General features: G+C 44.9%; 1 protein-coding gene and 1 long non-coding RNA gene across 8 annotated transcripts in view; one reads left to right on the top strand and one right to left on the bottom strand.

Moving 5' to 3' along the window:
* Positions 1-11: 11 nt before the first annotated feature.
* Positions 12-1,420, bottom strand: LOC136020215 (uncharacterized). The gene is made up of 3 exons (XR_010615243.1): positions 819-1,420; positions 540-701; positions 12-433 (listed from the first exon to the last, which is right to left on the bottom strand). It is a non-coding gene; the product is annotated as an uncharacterized LOC136020215 (long non-coding RNA).
* Positions 28-24,533, top strand: part of RAPGEF6 (Rap guanine nucleotide exchange factor 6) — a 117,822-nt gene continuing 93,316 nt past the window's right edge. For 6 of the 7 annotated variants that reach the window (XM_065691026.1, XM_065691029.1, XM_065691024.1 and 3 more), the window contains exon 1: positions 28-187. In XM_065691026.1, coding sequence (XP_065547098.1) covers positions 119-187 — 69 coding nt within the window. In that variant the 5' untranslated portion in view covers positions 28-118. The remainder of the gene's footprint in view (positions 188-24,533) is intronic. The other variant, XM_065691023.1, reaches the window with a different exon arrangement.

The following is a 24,533-nucleotide window of genomic DNA, read 5'->3' as shown; positions in this document are numbered from 1 at the left end:
CCCGCCCCGCCGCGGCTGCAGGCGGCGGTGCCGGGTGCCGCCTTCCCGCACCGCCCGCAGGCATCGCCCCCCGCGGCCCGGCCCCGGGCGCTGCGGACCCGAGGGGCCGGGCAGTAGAATGAGCGCTCCTGTGGACCCCAGGATCAAACAGGCTTTGCGGAAGAAGCCCTCGGAGCGGACCCCGGAGGTGAGCGGCTCTTTGCCCTCTGTTTCCCTCTTCTCCCTTCGCCCCGTCCCCGTTCCGCAGCCGTCCCGCCCGGTGCCGGCTGCTTGCGGGCGGCACATGGCCAGGCTGGCGCTCGCAGGCTCCGGACGTGCGCAGCTGCGTTCTTTCTTCCTTTCTCCTTTCCAAAGTTGGACTTCTCGAGGCCAGCAGCCCTTTAAACGCCCTGGAGATGGACACAGGGCGGCGGAGGAGCTCCTTCGGGCCAGGCTGTAGGGAGGAGAAGGGGAGGTAGATCACTGGAAAGTAAAACTGTGCCTGTCTCAGCGAGGCAAAACTTACGGGAAAGGTGAGGGAGCTGCGAGGCTTTCCTTACCTGTGCGGCGATGCAGATTTAAACAAAACCAGGCTAATTATGCTTCAGACCTCATAAAGAGCTGCTTCTCCAGGGAGTGGGAGCGGAGAAGTGTGCGAGCCTGGTTCGTTACAATAAAACGCGCTCTTCGATGGGCAGCCTCCTCTGTCCCTTCCCATCAAGCTGTAATCAGCGTGCATTTTGGGGAATGGTAATGTCATTGCGTTAATGTAATAACGAAATACGTTTGATAGCGTTTGCATTACCTGTAAGGCTGACTGGAGTTTGGCGTTTGCTTACCCTGGCTGCTGCTTTATTTGTTTCCTTTGCTGTGATTTCTTCTGTTTTCGATGCACTCAAAGAGTCAGTGGTATGAAACGACACGCTCTTGAGTTTGTCCCTTTGAGACCGGAAAACATCTGTTCTCCCTTGGTACTTCATGGGAGCAGAATGTCCTGCCTGGGCTTCCTTATAAGTTAATTATCAAGAGGCTACTTGGGAAAGCTGCTGCGGAGATGGCTTCAGAGTGTGTCCGAGCAGGACAGAGCCTCCCATTCCTCTTTAGTTTCACTCCTGTGAGGGAAATACATTCAGTCCCAATGTTAACTCACCTTGGGATATCTGCTGTGTTTCTGCTCACGTCTCTACTCCCTGTATTAATGATGAGGTGCTCTCCCTGCTCTGTTTTCTTCCTTTTATCACTCCCTTCTTGCTTCAGCCCTTCTCTTCTTCCTCTCCAGCTGTACTCCTCACGTAGCAAAATTCCTGTGCTTTGCAGTGTTGGGCAACTGGGTTCATCACAGCAGTGGCATTCAGGCACCAGCATACCGCGCTGGCTTGTCACCCTTTGACTTTGGGAACAGGTAATCTGCTCTGGCCTGAAACATCTGCCCACTGCTGCCTCCTGCACTGCCCATGTCTCGTGGCTCTGTAGGGCTTTTTGTTCTTTATTTCTTCCTAGGCATGACACATTCCCCCCACCCAGCAGCTGTAATGGATTTTTTTTAGGGTTGTTGCCTTATTTTGGCTAAAACAGCCTTAAAATAAATGTTTTGCTTAACCTTGTGATATTAACTGTTGGGCAACATGATGTGGAAGCTGTCTCTGACCATGGCAGGGGGTTGGACCTGGATAAGCTTTAACATCCCCTCCAAAGCAAACTATTCTGTGGTTCTGTGATGCCCATTTGCACTGCACTGTGCTCATGGGTTCATGTAGATCTGTGCAGATTCCCACTGAGGCTGATTTCAGAGTTGGATTTGCCAAGGTATATCAATTGTGTCCCTGCCTGGGTTGGAACTGGATGAGCTTTAAGGTCCCTTTGACCCGAACCAGGCTGGGATTCTATGAAAAGAAACAAGTTTTTATCTTCGCTAATCTAACTAATGATGTCTCTAAAATGATTTAAATAAATTATCTTAATTCCCCTGTAAATCTGACCCTTTGTAGCAGGAATCTCGGGACCCTGCATAGCGAGACTACTCATGATTAAAGTTAAAGCTCAGCAAGATTGGGTCCTCTGCTCTTGTTGCCTGTTGCTGTGTGGGTACTTGCAGTCAAACCACTTTTATTTCTTGGGGTGCCTTTGTTTATATACATTTAGAAACTCCCTGACTCCAGGGAAAGCCCTTCCCCATTCCAGGCTGCGTTTGGGAGCCCCCGTTCTGCATCTGTGCTACCTGTCCGGGCACAAAGCTGGAAATCAAACCAGCTGTGCTGACAGATGGGTATAGGGGGATACAGGGACCAGAGCAAACAACCTCCCTTATGAGGAGAGGCTGAGGGAGCTGGGTCTCTTTAGCTTGCAAAAGAGGAGACTGAGGGGTGACCTCATCAATGTTTACAAATATGTAAAGGGTGGGTGTCAGGATGATGGAGCTAGGCTTTTCTCAGTGATATCCAGTGATAGGACAAGGGGCAATGGGTGTAAACTGGAGCATAGGAAGTTCCACGTTAACATCAGGAAGAACTTCTTTACTGTAAGAGTGACAGAGCACTGGAACAGGTTGCCCAGGGGGGTTGTGGAGTCTCCTACACTGGAGATATTCAAGGCCCGCCTGGACAAGTTCCTGTGTGATGTACTGTAGGTTACCCTGCTCTTGCAGGGGGGTTGGACTAGATGATCTTTTGAGGTCCCTTCCAACCCTTGGGATTCTGTGATTCTGTAATTGCAGTGTAGTTTTTACATTCGTTCCTTTATTTTTAACCATACTGAGCATCTGGACTTGTCAGCGCTCTTCTTCACGCTGCAAGACATGGGTCAGGGGGGCTGAAACCCGCTCAGCACAGCCAGCGGGCTCAGACCCCAGTTTCGGGTGTCCCAGCACAGGGTGTACGAGCTGGTGACTCCTGTCCTCAAGTATCCAGTTGTGCACAGGCAATAACTGTGGCTTCATTGCTACCCTCCTACTCTCGTACAAAGGCCTCATCAGCTCCTCCCACGTGGAATCAGCTGCGTGGGGCACTTTGCATTCTTGTACAGGAAACCCCCCCCAGTTCCCTAAACCATGATCGGTATTTTATGATAAGCCAACGCTGCTTGACCACATGGGTTTCTGTTGCTTTCAGTCCCCTTTTGCCCCCTTCTCTGTTCTGATCCTGGAGTTTATACGAGCAGTTTACCTGGGCATTAGAAATTACAGGGTTGGGGCTGCACTGATGAGTGGTGTGGTCTGGTGCTTCATACCCATCATCTGCAGAGCAGCCTGGAAAAGTACAGATAAATGATCCACGCATCAAATACCACTTCCCAGTGGTACAACTATCCACGTGATTTTGATTTTTAGGACCTTTCCTTGACAAAAAAAGGAGGGAGATATTAAAATATTCTAACAATTTACCTCTTTTGGGAATGATCTCAATGACTTTGCTCAAGTGAAATATTTCATTCTTGATGCTACAAATATTTTTGTTTGGAAAAAGCTGTGTTAGGGCAAGTTTTCAGTGTTGTGGTAGCATTCCACTGTTTGCTAATTGTTAAAGTGTATAAGCTATGCATATTAGACATGTACACACTTGATTTTGTTTTTTTGTTGTTGCTCAGATACTTCATGTGTTCTAATCTGTAATTTATTTGCCGATGGGGGGGTATTTTGATGAACTCCTAGAGATTGTAGCCAACATTTAATGATGTAAATGTGTTAACGCAGTTACTCTTCTGTTTCTCCGTTTGGTAACTTCCGTTGGTACTTGGGACCTGTTGGTTACATGGACTGAGTGTGACCGGATGCTGCCACTGTATGAATCTCTCTGCCCGTCTCTCAAGTTCAGCCTGAAAGTGCAGGATTGGCGAGGGCTTCCTCAGATGGTACCTTTGATAACAGATTATCCTAACAAATCACCTTCTGTGCACACTGGCGTGTCAGATAGAGGAAACCTTCACAGTAAATTGGACACTTAATCACGTAACTCATACCTCTATTTAAACTGTAGGATTTCATACTCTTGCTTAATATTTTACTATCTGCATTAGTCTTCTGGGGTGATGCTGCTGGCTGCGTGGTGTTAAATGTGCTGGTATTTATAATGCGGATCCTCCTTCTTGCAGGTTGGGAATACGGGATTTAGTTACCTCTGTGAGGTGCTGCAGCTTTGTCTTGCACATCATCCCACCTATTTCTTGTCACGGGGGGAGGGGGATAATGAAATTAGTAATTTGGGAGTATTTCAATAGTAGGAAAGCGCTGTTCGAAGCAGTAGGAGGGAAGGGCGAATGTGTATGGCACTGTGTATGCTCTCATTAAAGGTTTAGTTTTTTGAGGCCCAGAATTCCTTATCTGATCCATACAAAGGCTGTGATGTTAGTTTTCTGGGGAGTGGTTTAATGCCTACCACAGATAAGGTCTCAGTGGCTGATAGGGCCAAACAGCAAATGATTATGCTCCTTTTTCTTTCTCTTTCCCCCTCCCTTCCCCTATGAGCATGCTCTCTTCCAGTTTGAATTCATCCTTTTCCCAGCATAGGACTTTGTTCTAGACAGTATTTCCTTTCCGTGGTTCAGAGAGCTTTGCCTTTATTGGACTTCAAAGAGTTAGAGTCTATTTTTATACTGTAAGCTCTTGTATTTTCCCAACTTTGCCTTGTTTCAGTGATCCTTGATTAATGCTAATTCAACTTTATTTGGCAATAGCGGCTCCTCCTTCTCTTCCTGTTCCCTTTTTATTAGTCCAGTGGAAAGAGGAAAAAAAACCTAATTTGCACAGTTGTGACACAACGGGGTCTGCTCTTCGGAGTGTGTATGTGATGCTTCTTGACGGCTTCTATGTAGAGAAATAGATCTGCAACGGATCTAAATCATGCACAAACAGTACATTGATGGGCATTATAAAATGGCTGTAATAAATAAAATAAATGATTGCTGACAGCATAACAAAGGCACTCTTGTACTGGAGCACAGCTGAGCCAGACAGAGGAGAACATCTGCTTCTTGTTTCCAGAAATAACTGGTATTTTCAAGTGGGATTTTTCATCCTTTTCAATAATTTTCTGTACACTCAGTAGGTGAAACAGGGGATTAGCCTGGGTTAAATCCATTGTTCCTGCAGTGAGCTTTTAGGTGTTGATGTAACAACGGTGGTGTTTTGGGATGGTCATTAAATGCACTCAGAATTGTGGAATCACTGCAAAAATCTTGTTGTTATCTTACAGCGAAAGGAGATTTGTATTAAATGAAGTTGCAGATGCTGGGTTGTATTTAATACAAATTCCTTCCTGTTAGTATGTGGGCCTCCAAAACGGGGAAAGAAGAGTGATGGAAACCTGACTCCTGCCATAGTTTTCTACCAACCTCTACTTCTCTCTACTTCTAACCTTTCTGCTACCTAACCTCTGTCTTACGTTTTCACCCCCCTTTCTTTGTTAGTGATATGTTGCTTTATAGCTGATGCTCTCTAAGACTTTGTTGTGCAAATAACAGTTCTGGAGCTCAAACTGAAGATGACCAATAGATTGTTCTGTAGCTCTTTGCCGTATCAACAAGGAACTGACCAGTGCTATGAAGCTCTCCTCCTTTACCTGGGGGATTCTTTGTTCTGTCTTCGCATGTGGCTGTGCTTAGAAGTTGGAAGAGACCTTTAAAATCAATGTACTGGTTATTGCTGGGAGATAACCCAAGTGATGCTTAACATGTACTGACATGCCTGCGACTTACTGCTAATAAATTCCTGGCTGGGTCGTTGTGCACCTTCTGAGTGCAGAAAGGCAATGTGCATATGACAACAATTACTATTTAAGTTAGAGGAACATAAAAGCCTGTCATATAATTACGGATACTTCAGAAGCAATGTTGTGAAGGCAACAGTTACAGGTTTATTTTTGCTCTGTATGATTGAAAAATCAAATGCAGAAAGTCAGTTTTATTAGCAAAAATGCCAAGTAACTGCAGCCTTAGAGAAGGACCTGAGAGTGCGCTGCCTCTCAGACACCCTGTTCTATCAGCATCTTTCTGAGGCTATGAAAGACCCAGAACTGTCAGGCTTTCTTAAATATTAGATTAGTCTCTTGGAATAAAATGTGCTGTAAAGCTTTTTTTCTTTCTTTTTATAGCAGTCTGGTTAAATTAAAGCTCAGAACAGAGGTACCTGAGGAGTGGCACCTTGGATGCTGCACTGGTGGCTGACAGCTCTTCAAATAGTGTGGGTCTTGCAAGCACAATACAGGTTTTCTTCTTAATGAAGCAGGTCCTGAAGTTCTTTATTACTTTCAGTGAAACATTAATGAACCTCTTCTCTTCTGCTCTTCCTGCCCCATAGCTTTCAGCTGAAGGGAAAACAAAACCACAGGGTTTTTTTCCATGCTTATTAAATGAATGTATTTAAGCTCATGATACAGTGCTGACAATCCCAGAGGATTGTTGGACAGGCCTCGGAGCTGTGGGAGAGCTGTGTCTCTTCCCTGCCAGCTCCAAGAGTTAGGAAGCTTTCAGAGCTTACATTTCCCTCTGTTTTGTCGTGTAAGAGTGCTTTGGGTGGGTAGTTGTCTCTTATTATTCTCTTTCTTAATAGAATGCAGTATTGTGAGTGTTCATCTCAATTAGACCTGTGGTTTTCCTGTCATAAAACAGCCAAGCATGCGAATTTTGTACTCCCTCAGTAAAATGCTCCTCGAGAATTCCTTTTCGTAACCTTTGTGTTTGCAGCTCGGTTTTGGAGCTGAGCAAGAATGATGTTGTTCAATAGATGTCTGCCAATCTTCTGTTCCCAAAGTTCAAGTAAATACCAATCAATGCATGTTTGGTCAGTCTTACTAAACATCCCTGAGAGACCAGGGCAGGTTAAACCTGGTGAACCCCTCCCTGAGACCAGGCAGGGTCAAGTCTCTTGTGCGGGTAATTAAAATCAGTGATAATGGGTTATTTTACTGCAGTTGTTTTCATTGCCATGCGGATACAGCTCCACTCTTGTGATGTACAGTCAATTTCATAGAATCCCAGGCTGGTTTGTGTTGGAAAGGACCTCTAAGCCCATCCAGCTCCAAACCCCTGCCACGGTCAGGAACACCTTCCACTACAGCAGGTTGCTCCAAGCCCCATCCAACCTGGCCTTGATGTACCTCTTTCTTGGCCAGAAGCACTCATCAACCTGGTATATGTATTGGTACCCAAATAACTCAGATTATCAATAGTTGGAACCTGCAGTACAACACGCTTTCTGAAGCTGAAATCAGCCCTAAATCAGCTGCACTTAAAACAACAGATGGATTTTATTTAAATGAACCAAAATACAATATTGGAGCATTTACCAGGTTTTAACCAATGTTAATATATGTAAATACTCAGCTGCGAGGGCTTCAACGTGTGTCTTAGGAGGGGTGTTTGGTTTGGTTTTGGCCAGGTTTTGGAGCTTGGTTTTGCTGTGCTTTCATTCACAAGACTGAATGTGTTGCCCAGATTACTCTTTTGATTACTTGTGTCTCAGAGACACACATAGCGTTGTGTTGAGCCTTGGACAAGGTACCGCATTGGCAGAGGAGGGCTCCTGGTTTGGCTTTTCCACTCTGGTTTGGCTGTTGGGCAGCTGGTGTCCGTCTGGAATACCCTGCAAGGAAACTTTGCTAAGGCTTTGCAGGAATAAATGTTTCTTCCAGCTTTCTTAACAGTTGAGGCCTGTTGACTTCGGTCAAATACAGATTCATGGTTCCAACCAAATAAGTCAGGTTTCCAGGGCACTGTTTGACTTTGAGTACGTATCCTGGCTGTACTGAAGTGGCATTGACAAATAGGTTTTCTCTTAAATTTAGAGGCTGTCTAACAAAGTTTCCTTGTCCAGAAAGTCTTCTGTTAAACAAGTAGAGAAAATAGCATGAGCGTTGGGTGAGCTTTCCTGGTTTTAGAGTCTGTGTCCGTATAAACCCGTATTGTGGTTGAGGATGTCAAAGGCTGTCCTGGAAAGGAGAATTTGGGCATGAGCGAAGTGAGTTAAACTTGGATAGAAACAGAAACGTTGTGCTGCTTAAGGTGCCCTGAGATAGGTGTATGAATTCTCCTGGTTAATTATATTTGCAAGAGCATTATGAGCCAGATCTGCCCAAACAACCCCCCAGATCCACAAAACAACCTTCCCCAAGGCGTTTTCTGTTTCACCTTTCAGGGTGGGTCAAATGCTAAAGAAAGTGACCTGTAATAAAAACTCAGGAAAGTAAATTAGACTGAGCGTTGTTCATCACAGAACATAGTGCTAATAACCTGGGAACACACGGTTCTTCCATCTCATAGCTGTGACTTCATGGTTTGTGATCTCCTGGCAGCCCGGGTCCAATCTAGGCTTTTTCCTTGGCTAAGTAAGTGTCTGGTGCTCACGTCATTACAGTGTGAAGTACTCGCTGCTGCTGGAAGTGTCCAAGAGATCGGCTTCTTGGAACTGGTGATGGTCACATTGGTTTCTAAAGCATCTGCTTTAACTTTGGGTCTGTGAAGAGCCAGTGGGACTGCAGTGCTGCTGTTTTTCCTTTGCAGTGGCTGCTCGGACCCGATTCTCTAAAGCAAAGAGCTTGGTATCTGCTGGTGTGAATCTCAGCACGCTTTCCTGTCCTTTTCCTCTTACCTGTTCTGCTCAGAACCCAGCCAGAACCAGCTGAGTTCAATGCTTCGTTTTCAGTTCCCAACTGCTGCTCTTTGGTCATGACTAACGCAAATTCCTTCACGTAATGTAAAGTCTGCTCTACAGAACATGGCTGTATTAAAGAGAAGATCAAATGGCAGCGCGCTAACAGCTCTGCAGACAATGGCTCATGTGTATTGGCATTGTTTGCAGAAAGTTCAGGGCTTGTGCTTGGTGAGTCACCAAGCTGCATGTCAAGGTGAAAAGCCCTTCCACCGTCCTGGTTTGTCTACGGGATGTAATTTCCAGTTCTGAGTCATTCCGATGAAGTGGTGAGTAGGAATGTGGTTCTGTTGTGGGAACAAGTGGATGGACATCTTCAGGCATCGTCTTGGCCTTCTGAAAGGTGTAGTGCTCCTATCTCCATGCGGTAGTCCAGCTTAGGCAGAGTGTGCGGTTAGGTCTAGCCGAGACAGAGCTCCAAGTCGGAGCCTTGGGTTGCCTGAGGAATGATGCGAAAACTGAGCACAGTTGCGTGCTACCTGGTTGTGTGGCTTCTGCACTTCTTGTGTCTCGTACTCTGTGGTATTGTTGAATCTGGACATTAACATTAAGTATAATGAAAATACAGTGTTTGTCTCATGTGTAGTTACACACAAAAGTCAGAGGCTGTTGCCTCATCTTACTTGCTCCTGCTTGTTGGGGTTCATTGAAGGAAGCAAGGCCACAACAAAAGAGTAACAAAACATTTTGGCTTTGTAGCTTGTGTGTCAGTGTTGCTTTCTATGACTGTTCTGTGTCTGTGTGTGCCTACCTGTAGGTGTCTACTGCACACCTCATGGATATGACTTTTAGGTATCTCTTCTGGGAGATACATGGTAATGGTAGTGATGTCTTCACACACCTTCCCTCTGGAAGAGCTGTCTTTGGCCTAAAAGAAATGCCCTTGAGTATTTTATGTCATGCTTTACTATGTCCAGAGTCCAGTATGTGTAGGAACTGCTTTGTCTGAACCTCCTCTTAACCAGATGTGGTTTGATCTCTTTTTATTGCTCATTTTGTTTTATGTTTTAAGCTTCTCGTTCTGATATAATCCCAGTAGAGAGAGATACTCTAGCTCTGGTTTTATTAGCACTGTGCCTGTTGATTCAGTGCTGGTTGTTGGTTAAAGGCATTTGAGAGTCTGGAGATAATCAAACATCTCTGCTGCCTGTGAGGCATGGTGTACTAAAACCTCTCACTGCCTTGTGCTTTTGGTCTGTCTCAACAGCATCCCCCAGATGATATTGATGCATCTGGGAAGAGCTTCTGTACCACAGCTCACTCTGCAGGGGGTTCTGGTGGTCCCATGGTACTTGCTCTCCTGGGCTGGTCTTTCTGGTGGCCTCTGTTTTGACTTGGCCTGTGTCAATGCTGTCCTGTATCTGCCTTTGGATGCTCTTTCTCTGTAGCAGCAAGCTTTCAGGGGGCTCAGTGGGATGTCCTGAAAGGGATGCACGTCCTTCCTGCTCTTCTTATTCCTATTTTGTTCCAAGCAGCTGGCTTTAGAAGATGCAGTCGGTGGTTCTAGGGTTTTCTGGTCTGTCCATACAGTTGTCAACAAGGCTTTTGTATCTGGGAGGTTATTGTAAAACAGGAACTCACTGTTTTCACTGCGTCATTGTCAGAATGCTAGGAGCTTACACAGATAGTATTTATGGATCTTTTTCAAGCTGTTGGCCTAAGTAACTGTAAGTAAAGAACAGAGATCAGAGCGGCTTGCTCTGGGATAATCGCAGTAAATGTGGGATTTAGGGCTCAACAGATGTGATTTTGCAGACTAGGTCATATTATTATTGATCTAATGTTTCGAGGCTTAGTTCTCTAAACTGTTGAGGTAGGGTGGGCCTAAGTTTAGCTTCTAGGAGGGTGAAAAATGACTTTGCTGTCACAAAGATTTCTAATGCTACAGAAGAGCTGTTGGGATCGAGTGTGCCGCAGTAGTTGTCAGCAAGGAGGTAGTGACTGCAGCATCTCGTTGTCTGTGCTCCAGTCTACTGAAGTCAAGCTGGTGGTTAGTGCCTGTAACTTCCCTGTATCAAGCTCAGTTTGGTTCTTTACCCAAGGCACTGAGATTTCATGTGAAGCTTAAACTGTGTTAAAATAGTAAATGAAGTCGGAGAGAATCAGGGTGGCTGTTTCCCAGGGATTTTCCAGGGAGCCAGTGAAGTGGTGTTGCCCAAAGATTACTTTTCCTATTCTTGCTTCCCATTACTGTTCCTGAAAAACTGGTTTTTCATTTTAATGGCAGCTGTGACAGCTCTGAGAGTGAAACCAGAAATTATGATGGAGTCCTGGAATTCTTTATTGGAATTTATTTCCTTCAGCATATACCTTTCCCCGTGCAGTGGGGTCATGCACTTAGCTTTGTCTGCGGAATAGTTTAGCTGAAAGCTTTCACTGATGAATTAAGATGTAAAATGTAAGGTAGCGTATTTCTAGGACGCTGTTTTCGGTTGTATTATCTGAATTTAAACAGTGAATTTCAGGCACTTCCGAGGCAGTGAGGGTGTGTTTTGCAAAACTGTTAATCTAAGCTAAAAGTGCCTTGTTACTGACCTTGCAATAGGAACTCCTTGGAGATACTGGGATAGTGAGGAAGGGCGAGAAGAGGGTGTGGAAGGAGGTGGGAGAGAACTGCGAGTACACTTGGCATTCCGGAAAGTTACCAAATGGAAGGAAAATACATTTCTCTTCTGCTTTTGTTCTCCAAAACTGCAAAGGCTGGAGGGCAAGAAGGCAGGACGAGGAGGTGTTACATTCCTCAGAGAAACCATATTAAAGCCCCAAAATGCTGTACTGAGTGAAAAGGGCATCATGAAAAAAGGCTGTTTTTTTGAATAAGAACATCTCTTCAGGTATTACACCCAAACTGATTTCATATAAGCTTTGCAGAGGAATTTCTGTCATGTTTATCCTGACAAAGCTGATTCTTATGTCGCTTTGTGTAAGGACAGCTGGGTATCTGTGTATAGTGCAAATAAATGGGAGGAAAATAACACTTGGTCGTAATGAACTTGCATGTATGTGTGCTGTGGGAGGAAAGTGGGGCTGAAGTGCCCAGCTATTGCCACTTGTGGCCAGCCCCCCCTCCTGAGGAGCAGAAAGAAGGAAGCCACATTCCTTGAAGCAGTTGGAGCATCCCTGCTGTGCTGCTGTTTCAAACATCGATGACGTTCTGCTGGTGTTTGCCCCATGACTGTCTAATAACCTAATAATCTAATAACCTGTGTGTGTACTTCCATCACACGCGTGTAAAGAGCTGGGCGTCTGCAGGTGAAAACAACTCTCTTGGCACTAAAAGGTGGGTCATGATATTCTTGTCAATGGCCAAGAAGCCACCCACTTCCAAGGAGCACCCTGGATAAACTGCTCATGCTAGTATTGCCAGACAAGCAGTTCCTAAGACTGGGAGGTCTTCTTGTTCCAATGACCTCAGGCTTAAAACATGGAGGGTTTTCCTTTGTTTGATGAAACTGTGATACACCCCTCTTCCTCTTTTGATGATTGCAGTAGGGTATTTGGGAAATACCCTTCATTCAGGGAAGCAGCACAAATTATTTACCATTCTGCATCTGCTTTCTGTGCGTTCCTCAGCTCTGCTAATTCTTGGCTATCTTTTAGCATGTTCAGAGGGGCTAGCAAATTCTTGCCTAATAAAACAAAAATAACTGCCTTAAGGGCTTCTCTGTTTGTAATCTTTGTGCCTGGTTAAAGCATTGATATTTAAGCAGAATGGTTATTAATGGGCCTTGAATGTTGGTCCTTTTGGTCTGGAGGGAAGGAATTCTTGCGATGGTGTGGTGTGTTGAGTTGAGGGCGCATAGAGTTTGGCCTTTTGGCCAAATATGAGTTCCTACAAAGAGGTAGTTCCAGAGCTGTTGTAATGTTTTTCCCCTTGACAGTTTGCTTTGGAAAGAGCATCTGCCTTAGTAAACTGTACTGTGTATTTAGTATTACAAGGTGATGGGGTAATTTCTGCTGTTGCATATTGATTCTGGGAGGGCTTTTTATGCTCTTGTCACAAAGGGTTATGCTTGCGAGTGGCTGCTAGATATTGGGGGTTATCTAGGGAGGATATTCTACTTAAATCTGATTTACTTTACCCTATGTTCTCAGGGTTCTGTGTGACATTGTCCAGTCTTAGGCTGCATTGGTTTGCTGAAGTAGAAGCAATCCTTCCAAGTGTTGCAGAAGGAGTTTCTGTTCCTGTTTCCCATTAGAAGTAGGAAGGAAACTGTCAATCCTGTGTTAGACTACTGAACTCCCATCAAATACATCTGTTGGTTCCATTTGTGTTGGGGTTTTAAGGCTTTCTCCGGCACACTCTTCCATAGGTGCTGTTTTACATGATTTACAAGATGCTTGGTGGAGTCTTCAACACGTGCTGGTTCTTCCTAACTGATGGGCAGTCTTAGTGCAGAAATGAAGGGGCATAATCCAGCTGGTGTGATCATTAGGAAGGATCTCTTCGCTTGCATGTCTGTGCTAGCCTATCATGGCAGCAGCGTGACTCCTGTGCCATTGAGTTGCTCTTTTGGGTGGAGTTCATGGCTCAGGAGAGGAACTTTGCGTTGTTTTGTTTCCCCCTGTGTACACAGTGGCTAAAAGAAGGGGATTGTGGTGTATAGCAGAGCTGTAGCTACAGATGTTGCATAACCAGTCAGAGTTGATCACAGCCATAAAAGCTGAGAGCTTCCACTGCACTTAGTTTAGGTCTTTCAAATCCAGCAAATAAGGCTACATAGAACTCAGAGGTCATGGAGTTCAGTGTTCAGTATCATGAACAGTAACGTTGCTTTGAGTTTTCAAAACCTTTTGTCAGACTTTTGTTTCTTTAATGTGTTTTTACCTGAAATAATTACATAGCTCTTGCAGTTGTGAATGCCCATGTAATAGAGCAAGAAGCTTTTGTTGATGGGTCTTCCACTCCTCCTGGCACTCATGCAGAGTGCACCTCCCAAGTACTGCAGTGGAGCAGCTGTGTGAATGAGCAGTTTGTACCCTCTGAATGCGCTGCTTTTCAAGCAAACACACCGCAAAGCTGTATTAACGTTCAGTATTATTGTGTAAAACGACTGAACTGCAATACCGGATTCTTCTGTTTCTCCTGGGGCTGGGATCTAGAATGTACGTTCTCCATATCTGCAGTCACAAGCACAACTGTCCAGAGATCGTGGTGGTGTAATCTTCCTTTGAAGCATTCTGCTGTTGGGTCCAGACTTTGCCTTTCATCACCCAGTAGAAAACTTCTTTTATGTGAGCTGATGAGTCAAAAGTCTGAGTCTTAAATTAATGCATTGCATTGCTGCTTATAAACCTGACTTTGATACTCAGATTAAGTTCAGTATTAGGGTTTTTTTCCCCTCGTCTGCAGTGATTAAAGATAGTCTTGCTCTCTGAAAGCACAAGTCTTTTTAGATGAAACACTGTTGTGTTTAAAAGCAGGTTTATTATACCTCCGTAGAGGCTGTGGTTGGCTAACAGTGGAAGGGTGAGGTGCTGGAGTAATCTCTGGCACGTTGCTTTACAAATTAGTGTTGATCATGGTTTCATAGGAATGAAAAAGTTGAGATTGGCTTGTGTTGGGTTTGTATTCAAAGGTAATTACAGTCTCTGAAGTCTTGGCCTCTCTAAGGTTGGAATTGCTGGTTGGAGTACAAGAGGTTTCCGTATCACCTATACTACAACCCAACCGAAGCAGCCCGTGTCTCACCTGTAATCAGTTAGTATTGTTTTGATTTAGCACAGAGGCGGCGAGCGCAGTTGCTCTGCATCTTGTCTGTAATCCTATGGATGTTGGTCGTGAAGGTTGTATGCTTTGGGAAGCTGCGCGCCTGATGGGTAGCCTGTGGGATTTGGAGCTAGAAATCCCTGAGTAACATCATCTCGTGGTTGATTCAGCTCCTGCCAGTACACTCATCTGTTGTTTCTCCTAATGCTGAAGCTGCTAATTTTCTTTAATCAGAATTACTTCCTTTGTATCATTATGCATCACTGATCAATTGCAATTACTCAGGAAGCACAGAGGTATATGTACCTCTGATACTTCTGTTGCTTTGATTTCAAACTTGAAATCTGTTAAATTCAATATATGAATATGCATAGAATATAGCTCCTCAGGTCAGATCCCTGAGTTTCCTTGTGGTTTAGGGCACAGGTATGGTTGAGAAATACAGAAACAGATCTTAAAGCAGTGGCAGAATGCAAGTCTTTAGAGTTTTGCTGTGGTGGTTTGCAGTCAAATGTAGCAGTAGGGTCAGTCTGGCTTATTTTTGTGCGACAAGTGAAGATGCTAAGAGCTTCTGATAACACCTCTCTGCTTTTTGCGGGGTAAATGCATGTTTGCCAATATACGGACGCACATAACACAGGCACATTGGCATTCCTCTGCATGAGAGGATACCGTAGTCGCTGTGGCAGTAGTAGAATGTAATTGTGGCAATCCACACTGAGATAACTTGCAACATCTGTAAGGGCTACAGCCTACTGTACATTACAGTAACTCTCCTGGATTGCTCTGTCTGGTAGTGCTTGGGTACCCTAATGCCAGGATGCAGGAGGAATTAGCAGTAAAGTATATTCTCATGTGTTTTCTCATGTGCCAGTGCATTGCCATCAGTGTTGAATGAAAACAGAGTGTTTTGGTTGGAAGCACTGTGATGACTGTAATATTTTACTGATACACCAAAACATCCTGGTACAGTCCGTAGGGCTCTATTCCTCTCCATTACCTAGGCACTGAGTTGGTGACCTAAGTTACAGTATTGATAAGAAATCTCGTTTTGTCTTCACTATTTATTAAGCAGGAGTTAATTTCCTGACAGACGTGATCTTTGCTCGCTTGAATTCTCAAAGAAATAGGAAATTATTTACTGCAAAAGGATAAGTGTGCCAGTATGAAAACAGCAGTAATCTTACCCATTTGTATAAAAATCTGACAGTTAATGTGGTGGAAACGAATGAGGTAAAGTGTTACTGTTCTGTTAGTCTTTGCCTGCTTGAGATACCTGTTGAACAGGAGCTGTAGTTACAGGACCTTGACAGTAATGTTCACTTGCTGCAAAGGTCTGTTGGGTGAAGTATGGTGAAAATGAGTGAGGAAATCCTTCCAATGGAGTGTGTGTGAGAGATGAAACAGCAGCTGCTGCAGTGGCTTTGTGAATAGTAGTAATGGTTTTCTGAACAGCACGTCTTTGTGCCTTTTTATGTGTGTATTACTGTTACCTATCTGTCTGTTCATCTGTCTGCCTGTTGCATCATTGTATGGAATCAGTCCTTCATTCCCATGTCTGTGGGACCAGTTTGTGTTGGCTAGGCAGCATTGCCTCTGCGTCTGTGTGTTCTTCAGCACCTATCCCGGAGCTACTCTTTTAGACCAGGAGTTTGTTTAGAGCTAACAGGAGTGTGTTTCATTAAAAACAGTCTTTTGAGTCTCTTTTAGTAGCTCGTGGAGCTCTAGTCCAAGAGAGAGGAAAGAACAAAACCTAGAGCACTCTTACAGGGATTTATAGGTGATGGATTCAGTAATTCAACACAACTATGTTGCGTAGAGCCACACTCCCAAGTTGTCGTTACTGGTAAGCATAGATTTGACCTTTGGATTTTTGGATTTAATCCTCTACCTTCTCTCTTTTCATCCCCACGTCCTTGTACCAAATTTATTTAATAAGAATCTACTTTTTTCTTAGTGTTTTAGTGTCCTTTCCTACCACGATTCTTTTGTTTCTTTAAAGGAAATTTCAGGTGTTGGTGCTTTCTTTCCCACTCCTCTTTAAAGAGCAGGAGTTTCTTTGTCAATCAGGGAAGCTGGTGTATTTGGAGTTCTGACAAAAAAGATGGAACTGAGCTATTCCTATTTGATGGATGCTTGTCCTGTGGGAGGGACACTGTTAACCGTGATGAGTACTGAGCTGCTTGACTAGCAAAGCATTGACTGACCTGGAAGCCTGAAGTTGCCTGGTTTGCTTGTTGGTTTTGGGTGGCTTTTCAAGATCCTGCTTGAGGAGGCTGATCTACTGAAAAATGTTTGTTATAAAAGCCTGCTCTTTGATAGGTGTGAGCGTTGAGGTTTTGTCTCTGCTGAGCTTCCCATCCTATTGAACTCCAGTGTTGTCAAGGCAGCTTGCTTTTGCTTTTCTATTCCCAACATACAAGTTGGAAAGATGTATTCAAACTTAAGTCATGAGTGTCCGGGAACCTCTACTTGAAGATACTTTTTGTAGCTGTACTTTTGTTCTGAACAGTGATAAGGGCTGAACTATGCCTCAGATGTTCAAAACTCTTCATAAGCTGTTTGCTTTGAAGCAGTGACATTTGGCATTCCTGTCTCCCCAGTTCAGGGCCCTCGGTATTTCACTCTGCAGCATCAGCTTTTCCAAAGGAAGTTTTTCCCTGGCGAAGTCGGGGTTCCAGAACTGCTGACTCGGAGTGATGAAACAGCAGTAAAAATAAGATGAAATTTCCCCTCCCTCATTCCTTTCAATGTTTTTCTTCCTACCAAAGTCTTGTATCAACATCGTCCAGGGTTCTTAGGTGGAAGGTGTTTATCTGTATTGGGTGTGGGGACCTATCGGTGAGTAAAGAACCTTTTTGTTTTATTTTCATGTAGAAATACTTTGCTTCTTTTTGTAGTTTCGGAAGTTTTCTGCCAAATGGAGGCACTTTCAGCCTCGAAATAAACTGTAATAGTGGTTCTAGGGCCTCTGTGCTTAAGTAAGGTCTGTTCTTTCACACTTTATTGAAGATGGTTGTGCTCCTGAGAGTGGAATGTAGTCCTTCAGTCTGTGCCTGTAGCCCTGTGTGCATGTGATGAGGGAATAATGGATAGCGAAGCTGTATTAGCCCCATTGAGAGACTTGCTGCTTGTGCAGGGGAGGAACATAAAAGGATGATAAAAATCCAAGTGTGCAAATGTTACTTTTGAGAGTCAGCAAAAACAAAAGCCAGATTTTAGTTTCCTCTTCTGGGCTATACTGTTATTAACTGATGCTGTCAGTTGTAATTGCTTCCTGGATTTAGAAGGGAGTGAAATGAAGTCCCTTTTAATCTCTTTTCTCCTGTATAAAATACTCTCATAACTCAACTGACATTTCCTCATTAGGAAAAAAAAAGTATCTATCATCTATATGGGTAAATGTAAGGTTTTGAGGTTAGGCAGGATTCCTATATCATGGTCATAGTATGGTCCAAGGCTGTCTGATGGACCTGTGTACCAAGAGGTTGTGGGCATGTGTAAGACTATACATCTAAGAAAGCCATTTCCTGGTCATTTGAAGCTGTTCAGTGGATGAGGTGCAGTGATCCTCACTTGCAAACTGATAATAAAGGGATTCTGATTTTTAGCAAGGTCCTAGGAAAACCCAGCATTGCTCAGGATGCCTGCAGTGAGCAGACTGGCAGTTGAGGCCAGAAATCCATCAGCTCTTACTGTGGATGGGAAACTTCTTTCTGGGATATATGTTACTCTTTCTAAGTAATAGAATATAGCTCTGAAGAAGCTGAACCAGTTTATTTTACACAGATGTGACTGGGTGCCACCTCAGGGGGTGATTTAAGATGATGCAGGAGCTTGCTGCTAGTGAGGTCTATGAGAGGTACTTCAATTAGGCTTTTAGAATCGGTGGTATTTCTTACAAGGCAAGATGAGCTTCCCTCCTTAGGAGGGCTGCTTCAGCTGTGTCATTCTCTGCAGGACTCTTCATTTAAGTCTTTTGGGAGCATTGTCATTCATCAGACGGATTAATCCATCCTTTCTCCTCAGTAGTGCCTCAGTGCTTGTATTTAAATTGTTTTCTTTTTGACTTTTTTAAATGGCCTCCAGGTAAATAAGAGGAGTCTTTAAAGGGAATTGCTACTCCAACTGTGGAGTCCTCAGCTGATGTTGGTCAGGTTGAACAGGGCTTGGAGCAAGCTGCTCCAGTGGAAGGGGTCCCTGCCCGTGGCAGGGGGTTGGAACTGGATGAGCTTTAAGGTTGCTTCCAACCCAAACCAGACTGGGATTTTCTGTTCTTTTGCACCACTTGCACTTTAATGAAAGTCAGATGTATGCCATTGAACTGGGAAAGTCAATCAGATGGAGGAGTTGCTTTCTGGTCCATCTCATCATATCCCTTTCATTCAAGGGACCATACGCTCCTCTCCACATGTTTAAATGTAACTGATGGCTGCTCCCGCAGATTCCAGGGGTAGCTGAGGGGGTTGTACCATCTGCCTTGGGTTGTGTAGGTTGGGCTTCTTCAGCCAGCATCACTGCGGTTGGTGAACTGGCTGCATGGATATGTGAATACGCACAGCGTGGATCAGAGAACTTCAGCGTGTTTCTGTGTTTTTATTTCTGGTATTACAGTATCGGGAAAGAATTTGGGAGTACTATTTTTACAATTGGCCTTAAACAGAGAATCAAGGAAACGGCGCGGATTGCAGCCTTCGATGAAGTAACAGGAAGGGAAGCAATGAAAACCATAAACTGTGCTGAGTAACATTTCCTCTCTTCTGCTACACCCCCCGAAGGGTGACAAAGTCTTTATTGAGCCCGACAGGATTCCTAATAAAAGATGCATTCAGTCTGTATAAGGAGCCTGCTGAATCACGGTGAAGCAAGTCATGGCAGCAGGCGGAGGAAAGTCTCTACTTACAGCTTACCCAACCTGCTCTCTGTGCTCCAGGAATTACTCCTGTTTGCTCTACTGAAATCTAGGCTCTTTACATAACAATGAAGAGAAATTCAGGCACTGTCCAAGAGTGGGTTAAAATCCTTATCCTGATACCAAGTGAGTGCTTGATTCCGCCGGAGCCTATTCCTACTTGGTGCTCTCTGGGCAGAGCACTGAAGGGAAGGCAGAAGCTCTCTGTAACAGGGAGGTTGTGACAACTTTCACCCACGCTGCTCCCTTCCCTGGGAGCTTTTGTACCTGATGGTCTTTATTGAATGTCAGTGGGATTTGGGAAGCTGTTACCATATGGTTTAGCTGTTGTTTCAAAGGCATCTTATGTATGTCTGTTTCCTTTAAAGTGTACTATCTGTAATACAGCTGAATCTGTAACAGATCTTGAGGCGATAATAGCATTCTTGTTTGCGTTGAAGCACGTAGAACATGGATCCTGGCAACTGTCTTGTCTTACCTTGGAGAAAGTAGGGGTACAAAATCCCTTTGCGCTTCCGTAAGCAGCAGGTTCATGTGTGCGGAGCGGGGAGTCCTGTGTGGCTTGGCTGTGGGGAGCCTCGAGTGAGCCAAGCACATGTTCTCGCAACAGGAATTTAATGTTTGGGGTGGAATCGAGAGGCAGGTTTTGCGTGGCTCTTTGGGGCAGGTTTGCATGTGGGAGCAATCTGGAACTTGCCGACACGGCCGTTTTCTTCTGTGCGGCTTTGAAGTGCTGGTGCTGCCGTGCAAGTGTCTGCTCTTTGCTCATTCCCTGTGCAAAACTCCGGGCTGAGGGAATAATACCTGTTCCTTGAGACCCTTTGCTTAAGTTCCGTATGGGGCTAGGGCATCCGTGAAGCTCAAGTTCATTGGGGAATCGCTGCGTCCCGGCCTCTGCTGCCTCTCCTCTATCATAGGACACGAAGCTGGGCAGTGCTAAAGGGACTCTGGAAGGATTTATGGCTTCCTCAGCTTCCCTGACACCTCTGTGCAATCGCTGAGGATGGCTCTTTGTGAGCATAGGGGAATTGGCAGCTATGAGGTCATTTCGGAACAATTTATTTTCCTTGGAAATAGAACAGATTTCCTGCTTAGTGCTCTAAAATAGCCGGGTGTCATTGGGACACCTGGCTGGGGTCACACCAAGCAGGGCATTGGGGTTTCATTTGATGTTTATTGAGAGCCAAGTTGCTCTTGATGCAGTCATTCTCCTCCTCACTCCAGAGCATCACCCTGCTTTTGCCCACTTTTATTGCCTCAGGCGAATTTGTCTTGGACCTCATTGTGGATTTCCAGCCCATGAATGCGGTTCCTGGGAATTACACTTGTACTGGTTGGATTGGTTGTTGGTTGATTGGAAACCTTTGTATTGAGCGCTCCCTGCTTGAGACCACCATCATTCCACTGGATCCTTATGTCTAAGCTTTGTCAAGTTGCTCCTTGGATTAAAGACGAGATTGGGAGAAAGAGGGGTGAAGCACAAGGGAATGATACTCATGTTTTGCTCATCCGCTCAGATGAACAGAGGCAGGGATAAACTCCTTAATGGTGATGGACATTGCATTGTTAAAAGCTATCTCAAACTTCAGAGGTGGCTGTGTAAGTCACTTTAGCCGTAGGACACCAATACTCTGTGCTTCGGCAAGTGTCTTGGGTTAATAGAAGGGTACAGAGGCTGTTGTGTTGCTTGGTGTGCTGCTTTTATTTTCCCTTATTCTATAGTTGTGGCATCTTGTGGTAATTGCACTAGTTGGCATCTGGCAGGGAAAAGGAGAAGTGGTCCAGTTATTCAACTGGCTCCCTTCGTAGTATATTGGGGTGAGGACGTTACTATAGAAGAAAGCTGATTCATATAATAAATTGCTACTAAAATCTCCATGGTTTCGCACCACCTTTGGTTTAGCAGCTGGGTAGGAGAGGATGTGTGTGCGGGGATGATAAAAGCTGCTGCTGAATGAAGCTGGGGCTGCTGGTGTGTCAGTGCTGAGCCAGGCTTTCCTTGTGGCTGGCTCTGGTGATAACAGTGCCAGTGCAGAGCAATCCCTTGATTCCTGCTCTTCTGCTTAAACCCATGTTATTTTATACCGTGTGTATTCACCTTCACGTGGAGAACATGGAGAAATGGATATACTCCACTTTTTAAACATAGCGGCTGAGAACGCCTCTGCTCATGAACTCAGTGCTCTCCTTCCCTGCAAGATTAACAGCTCCTGCCTGCTTCCCTCCACTCTTTGCTCGGTTCCCCTCATTCCCTTGGCTCACTGGAGCTGCACTTTTAGCTAGTTGGATAGAAAATGTGAGTTAATTTCTTCTTAAATAACCTCAGCAAGGTAGTTTTCTGTCAAAGACTGAAGAATATGTGTGGGCAAACCATTTGAAGGTCGATACTGTGCTTTGGTTTCAGCTGTTATTTCAGCTGCTGAAAAGCTCTGAAAATACAGATTACAAGATAAAATAATGTTGATCTTGGTCCCTAGTTTAGAGCATGTGGAGAAATTGTTTTACATTAATAATTATGTGTTTTGTTGGGTTTGGGCAGAAAGAGATTACAGAGAATGGTATCATGGAACCCCAGCCTGGTTTGTGTTGGAAGGGACCTTAAAGCTCCTCCAGCTCCAACCCCTGCCCCGGGCAGGGACCCCTTCCACTGGAGCAGCTTGCTCCAAGCCCCTGTGTCCAACCTGGCCTTGAGCACTGCCAGGGATGGGGCAGCCACAGCTTCTGTGGGCACCCTGTGCCAGCGCCTCAGCACCCTCACAGGGAAGAGCTTCTGCCTAAGAGCTCAGCTCAGTCTCCCCTCGGGCAGGTTCAAGCCATTCCCCTTGGCCTGTCCCTGCAGGCCCTTGTAAATAGCTCCTCCCCAGACTTCTTGCATGGAAGGGGTGACTTTCCAGTGAATACTTTGTGTTCTGCTGTTGTGACGCTGACTGTTGCCCTTTGGCATCGCTCTTTTATAGCCCTTTTTATTCCTAGTGGGTACCCGTGCAAATTATCTCTACCCTTTGTACCCTGGTTGTGCTTGCTCTATATAACCGGTGCAGCCACACAGCTCCATTTCTAAAACTAACAGCTTCCAATCCTATTTTCAGGTTTATAAACTTGGAATTTGGGCAATGAACACTTTAAGCTCCAGCAGAGGAGTTTTTGGGTGCGTGGTGCAGCTGGGCTGGCAGCATCTCTCCGTGAGGTGGCCACCGCATGTGCCTGGCACTGCCTCCAGCCCCAGTGGGGTTAAATTATGTTCCTTGGCTGTAGAAATATAACATGAGACTCTCAGCATAGCCTCTCAAACATAATATCAGTGCAATTATGAGCACTTAGATAGGAGTAAGGGAGGAAACTTCGCAGAGTACGACTGATAGGAAATTTTCACATGGGCTAGATGAGCTGCATGTAACCTCCATGGATCGTAGAACACCAGGTTGGAAGGGACCTCAAGGAAAGCCTGTTTAGGCTTTGAAGGGGCATGGGAGGTAGAGGAGGAACTTCACTATGTGGCTGTGAAGGATCTATTCAAACAAATGAAAAAGGCACTATTTCAGTGAGACATATAAAGCACATGTGTACATGTATAAAGCACATGTGTACATGTATAAAGCACATGTGTACATGTATAAAGCACATGTGTACATGTATAAAGCACATGTGTACATGTGTAAAGCACATGCGACCAGTGCCTTTGGTGCACCACAGGATGGGGGCAGCCCATAGCCCTTCCCGGGAGATGTGATTGCCGGATGACTCTTGTGCTTAGTGGCACCCAACAAAATTACCTGCTCTGCTTTAAATAGGATAGGTGATTGCTTTAAAAGTCAGTTATTTTTAGGGGGAGTGATACAGATCCTGATTTAAAAACACCCATAGAAACTCATGTATGAGTAGCTGATATATTTAGCTGGTTGAAACATCACCTGCTTGGGTAGTGCACAATATGATGAGTCTTACTTCATTTATCACTAAACTGGTCAGTGTAAGATTAATGCCTTCTTCTGCACTGAGGGGACAGGAAGCTTTGCCTTCCCTGTGCTGTTCCCTCTGCTGCTGCACATCTCAGCCCACATCTGAGCTGAGGGATGCTTTCCAGGCATGAATCCCTTTAAGCAAATGCTTATCTCTTTAATTTACCCACTGTTTATTCATCAAGCTCCGAAGTAAGCATCCTGGGTCCATACAGTAGTCCTGTTTGGTCAAGCTGGTTGCAGGTGGAGAGCAGGAGGCAGCCCAAGCTGCATTAACTTGCTATGGGGCAGTAGAGAGTAATCCTCAGGAAAGGACATGGTAATTTTACATGTATACAACTTCAAAACTTTGTGATTAAACACGAATCATGGAATGGTTTGGGTTGGGAGGGACCTTAAAGCTCACCCAGTTCCAACCCCTGCCACGGGCAGGGACCCCTTCCACTGGAGCAGCTTGCTCCAAGCCCCTGTGTCCAACCTGGCCTTGAGCACTGCCAGGGATGGGGCAGCCACAATGAATTATGAACATGAGCTTTTGTTCTGCTTACAACGTTTTGTAACTTGAAACAACAGCAGTGCTAATCTAAACCATGTTGTTAAAGACATTATTTTGTATCTTAGTCTTAATTATGTAGAAAATTAGTGGAAAATGCTGTAAAGCATGTATGGTAGCAGTGGGTTGTGAAGACTGCTAAATTCAGCTTTAACTGTAACACTGAAGAGTAATTCCCCATGCTGCCTGGTAGCCCAGCTTCAAGAGGAGTTGAGAGCATCCACTGAGAACATCCACTGGTTGTCCTTCCTTTACAGCCGGTCCAAGCGTTCTTCTGTCCTAAGAGGGGCGGATGTCCAGGTGGAGGAGGAAGAATGTGCCACATGGGGTTTATTTCAGTTGCTCCATGAATCCTTCAACTCCTAAGATACTATTACAAGACACGGTGCAGTCAAAAGGATATTTTTGTTGCATTCCCGTGATGAGTGGTGAAGTTGAAGCAGTTCCCTGTTTGGAATAGGGGAGAGCTCAAAACCTGCTCTGTCTGGTACCTCAAACGACCTTTGGTGGCCAGATAGACATCTCTTGCAGGCTGTGTGTGAGTTTGGTGTTTGGAGTCTGCTTCATAGCCAGCGCTCTTGGGCGTTTAGCTCCGAGCATCAAGTTTGTGGCAATTCGCAGTCGGAGGATTAAAATGAGGTTGGTGTGTGTGAAACGGGTGCTTTATGAGTGTATGTGTTCAGCATTCAGGCCTCCTGTTTAATTTTCATGGGTTTGGGTAATGACATTTAAAAAAAAGAAGAAATCTGGAGGTTTATTGGTTTTACGTGGCCTGCAATTAC

Source organism: Lathamus discolor, chromosome 10 (assembly GCF_037157495.1).
Source record: "Lathamus discolor isolate bLatDis1 chromosome 10, bLatDis1.hap1, whole genome shotgun sequence".
Classification (NCBI taxonomy): domain Eukaryota; kingdom Metazoa; phylum Chordata; class Aves; order Psittaciformes; family Psittacidae; genus Lathamus; species Lathamus discolor.
This window is presented reverse-complemented; position numbering and strand designations above follow the sequence as displayed.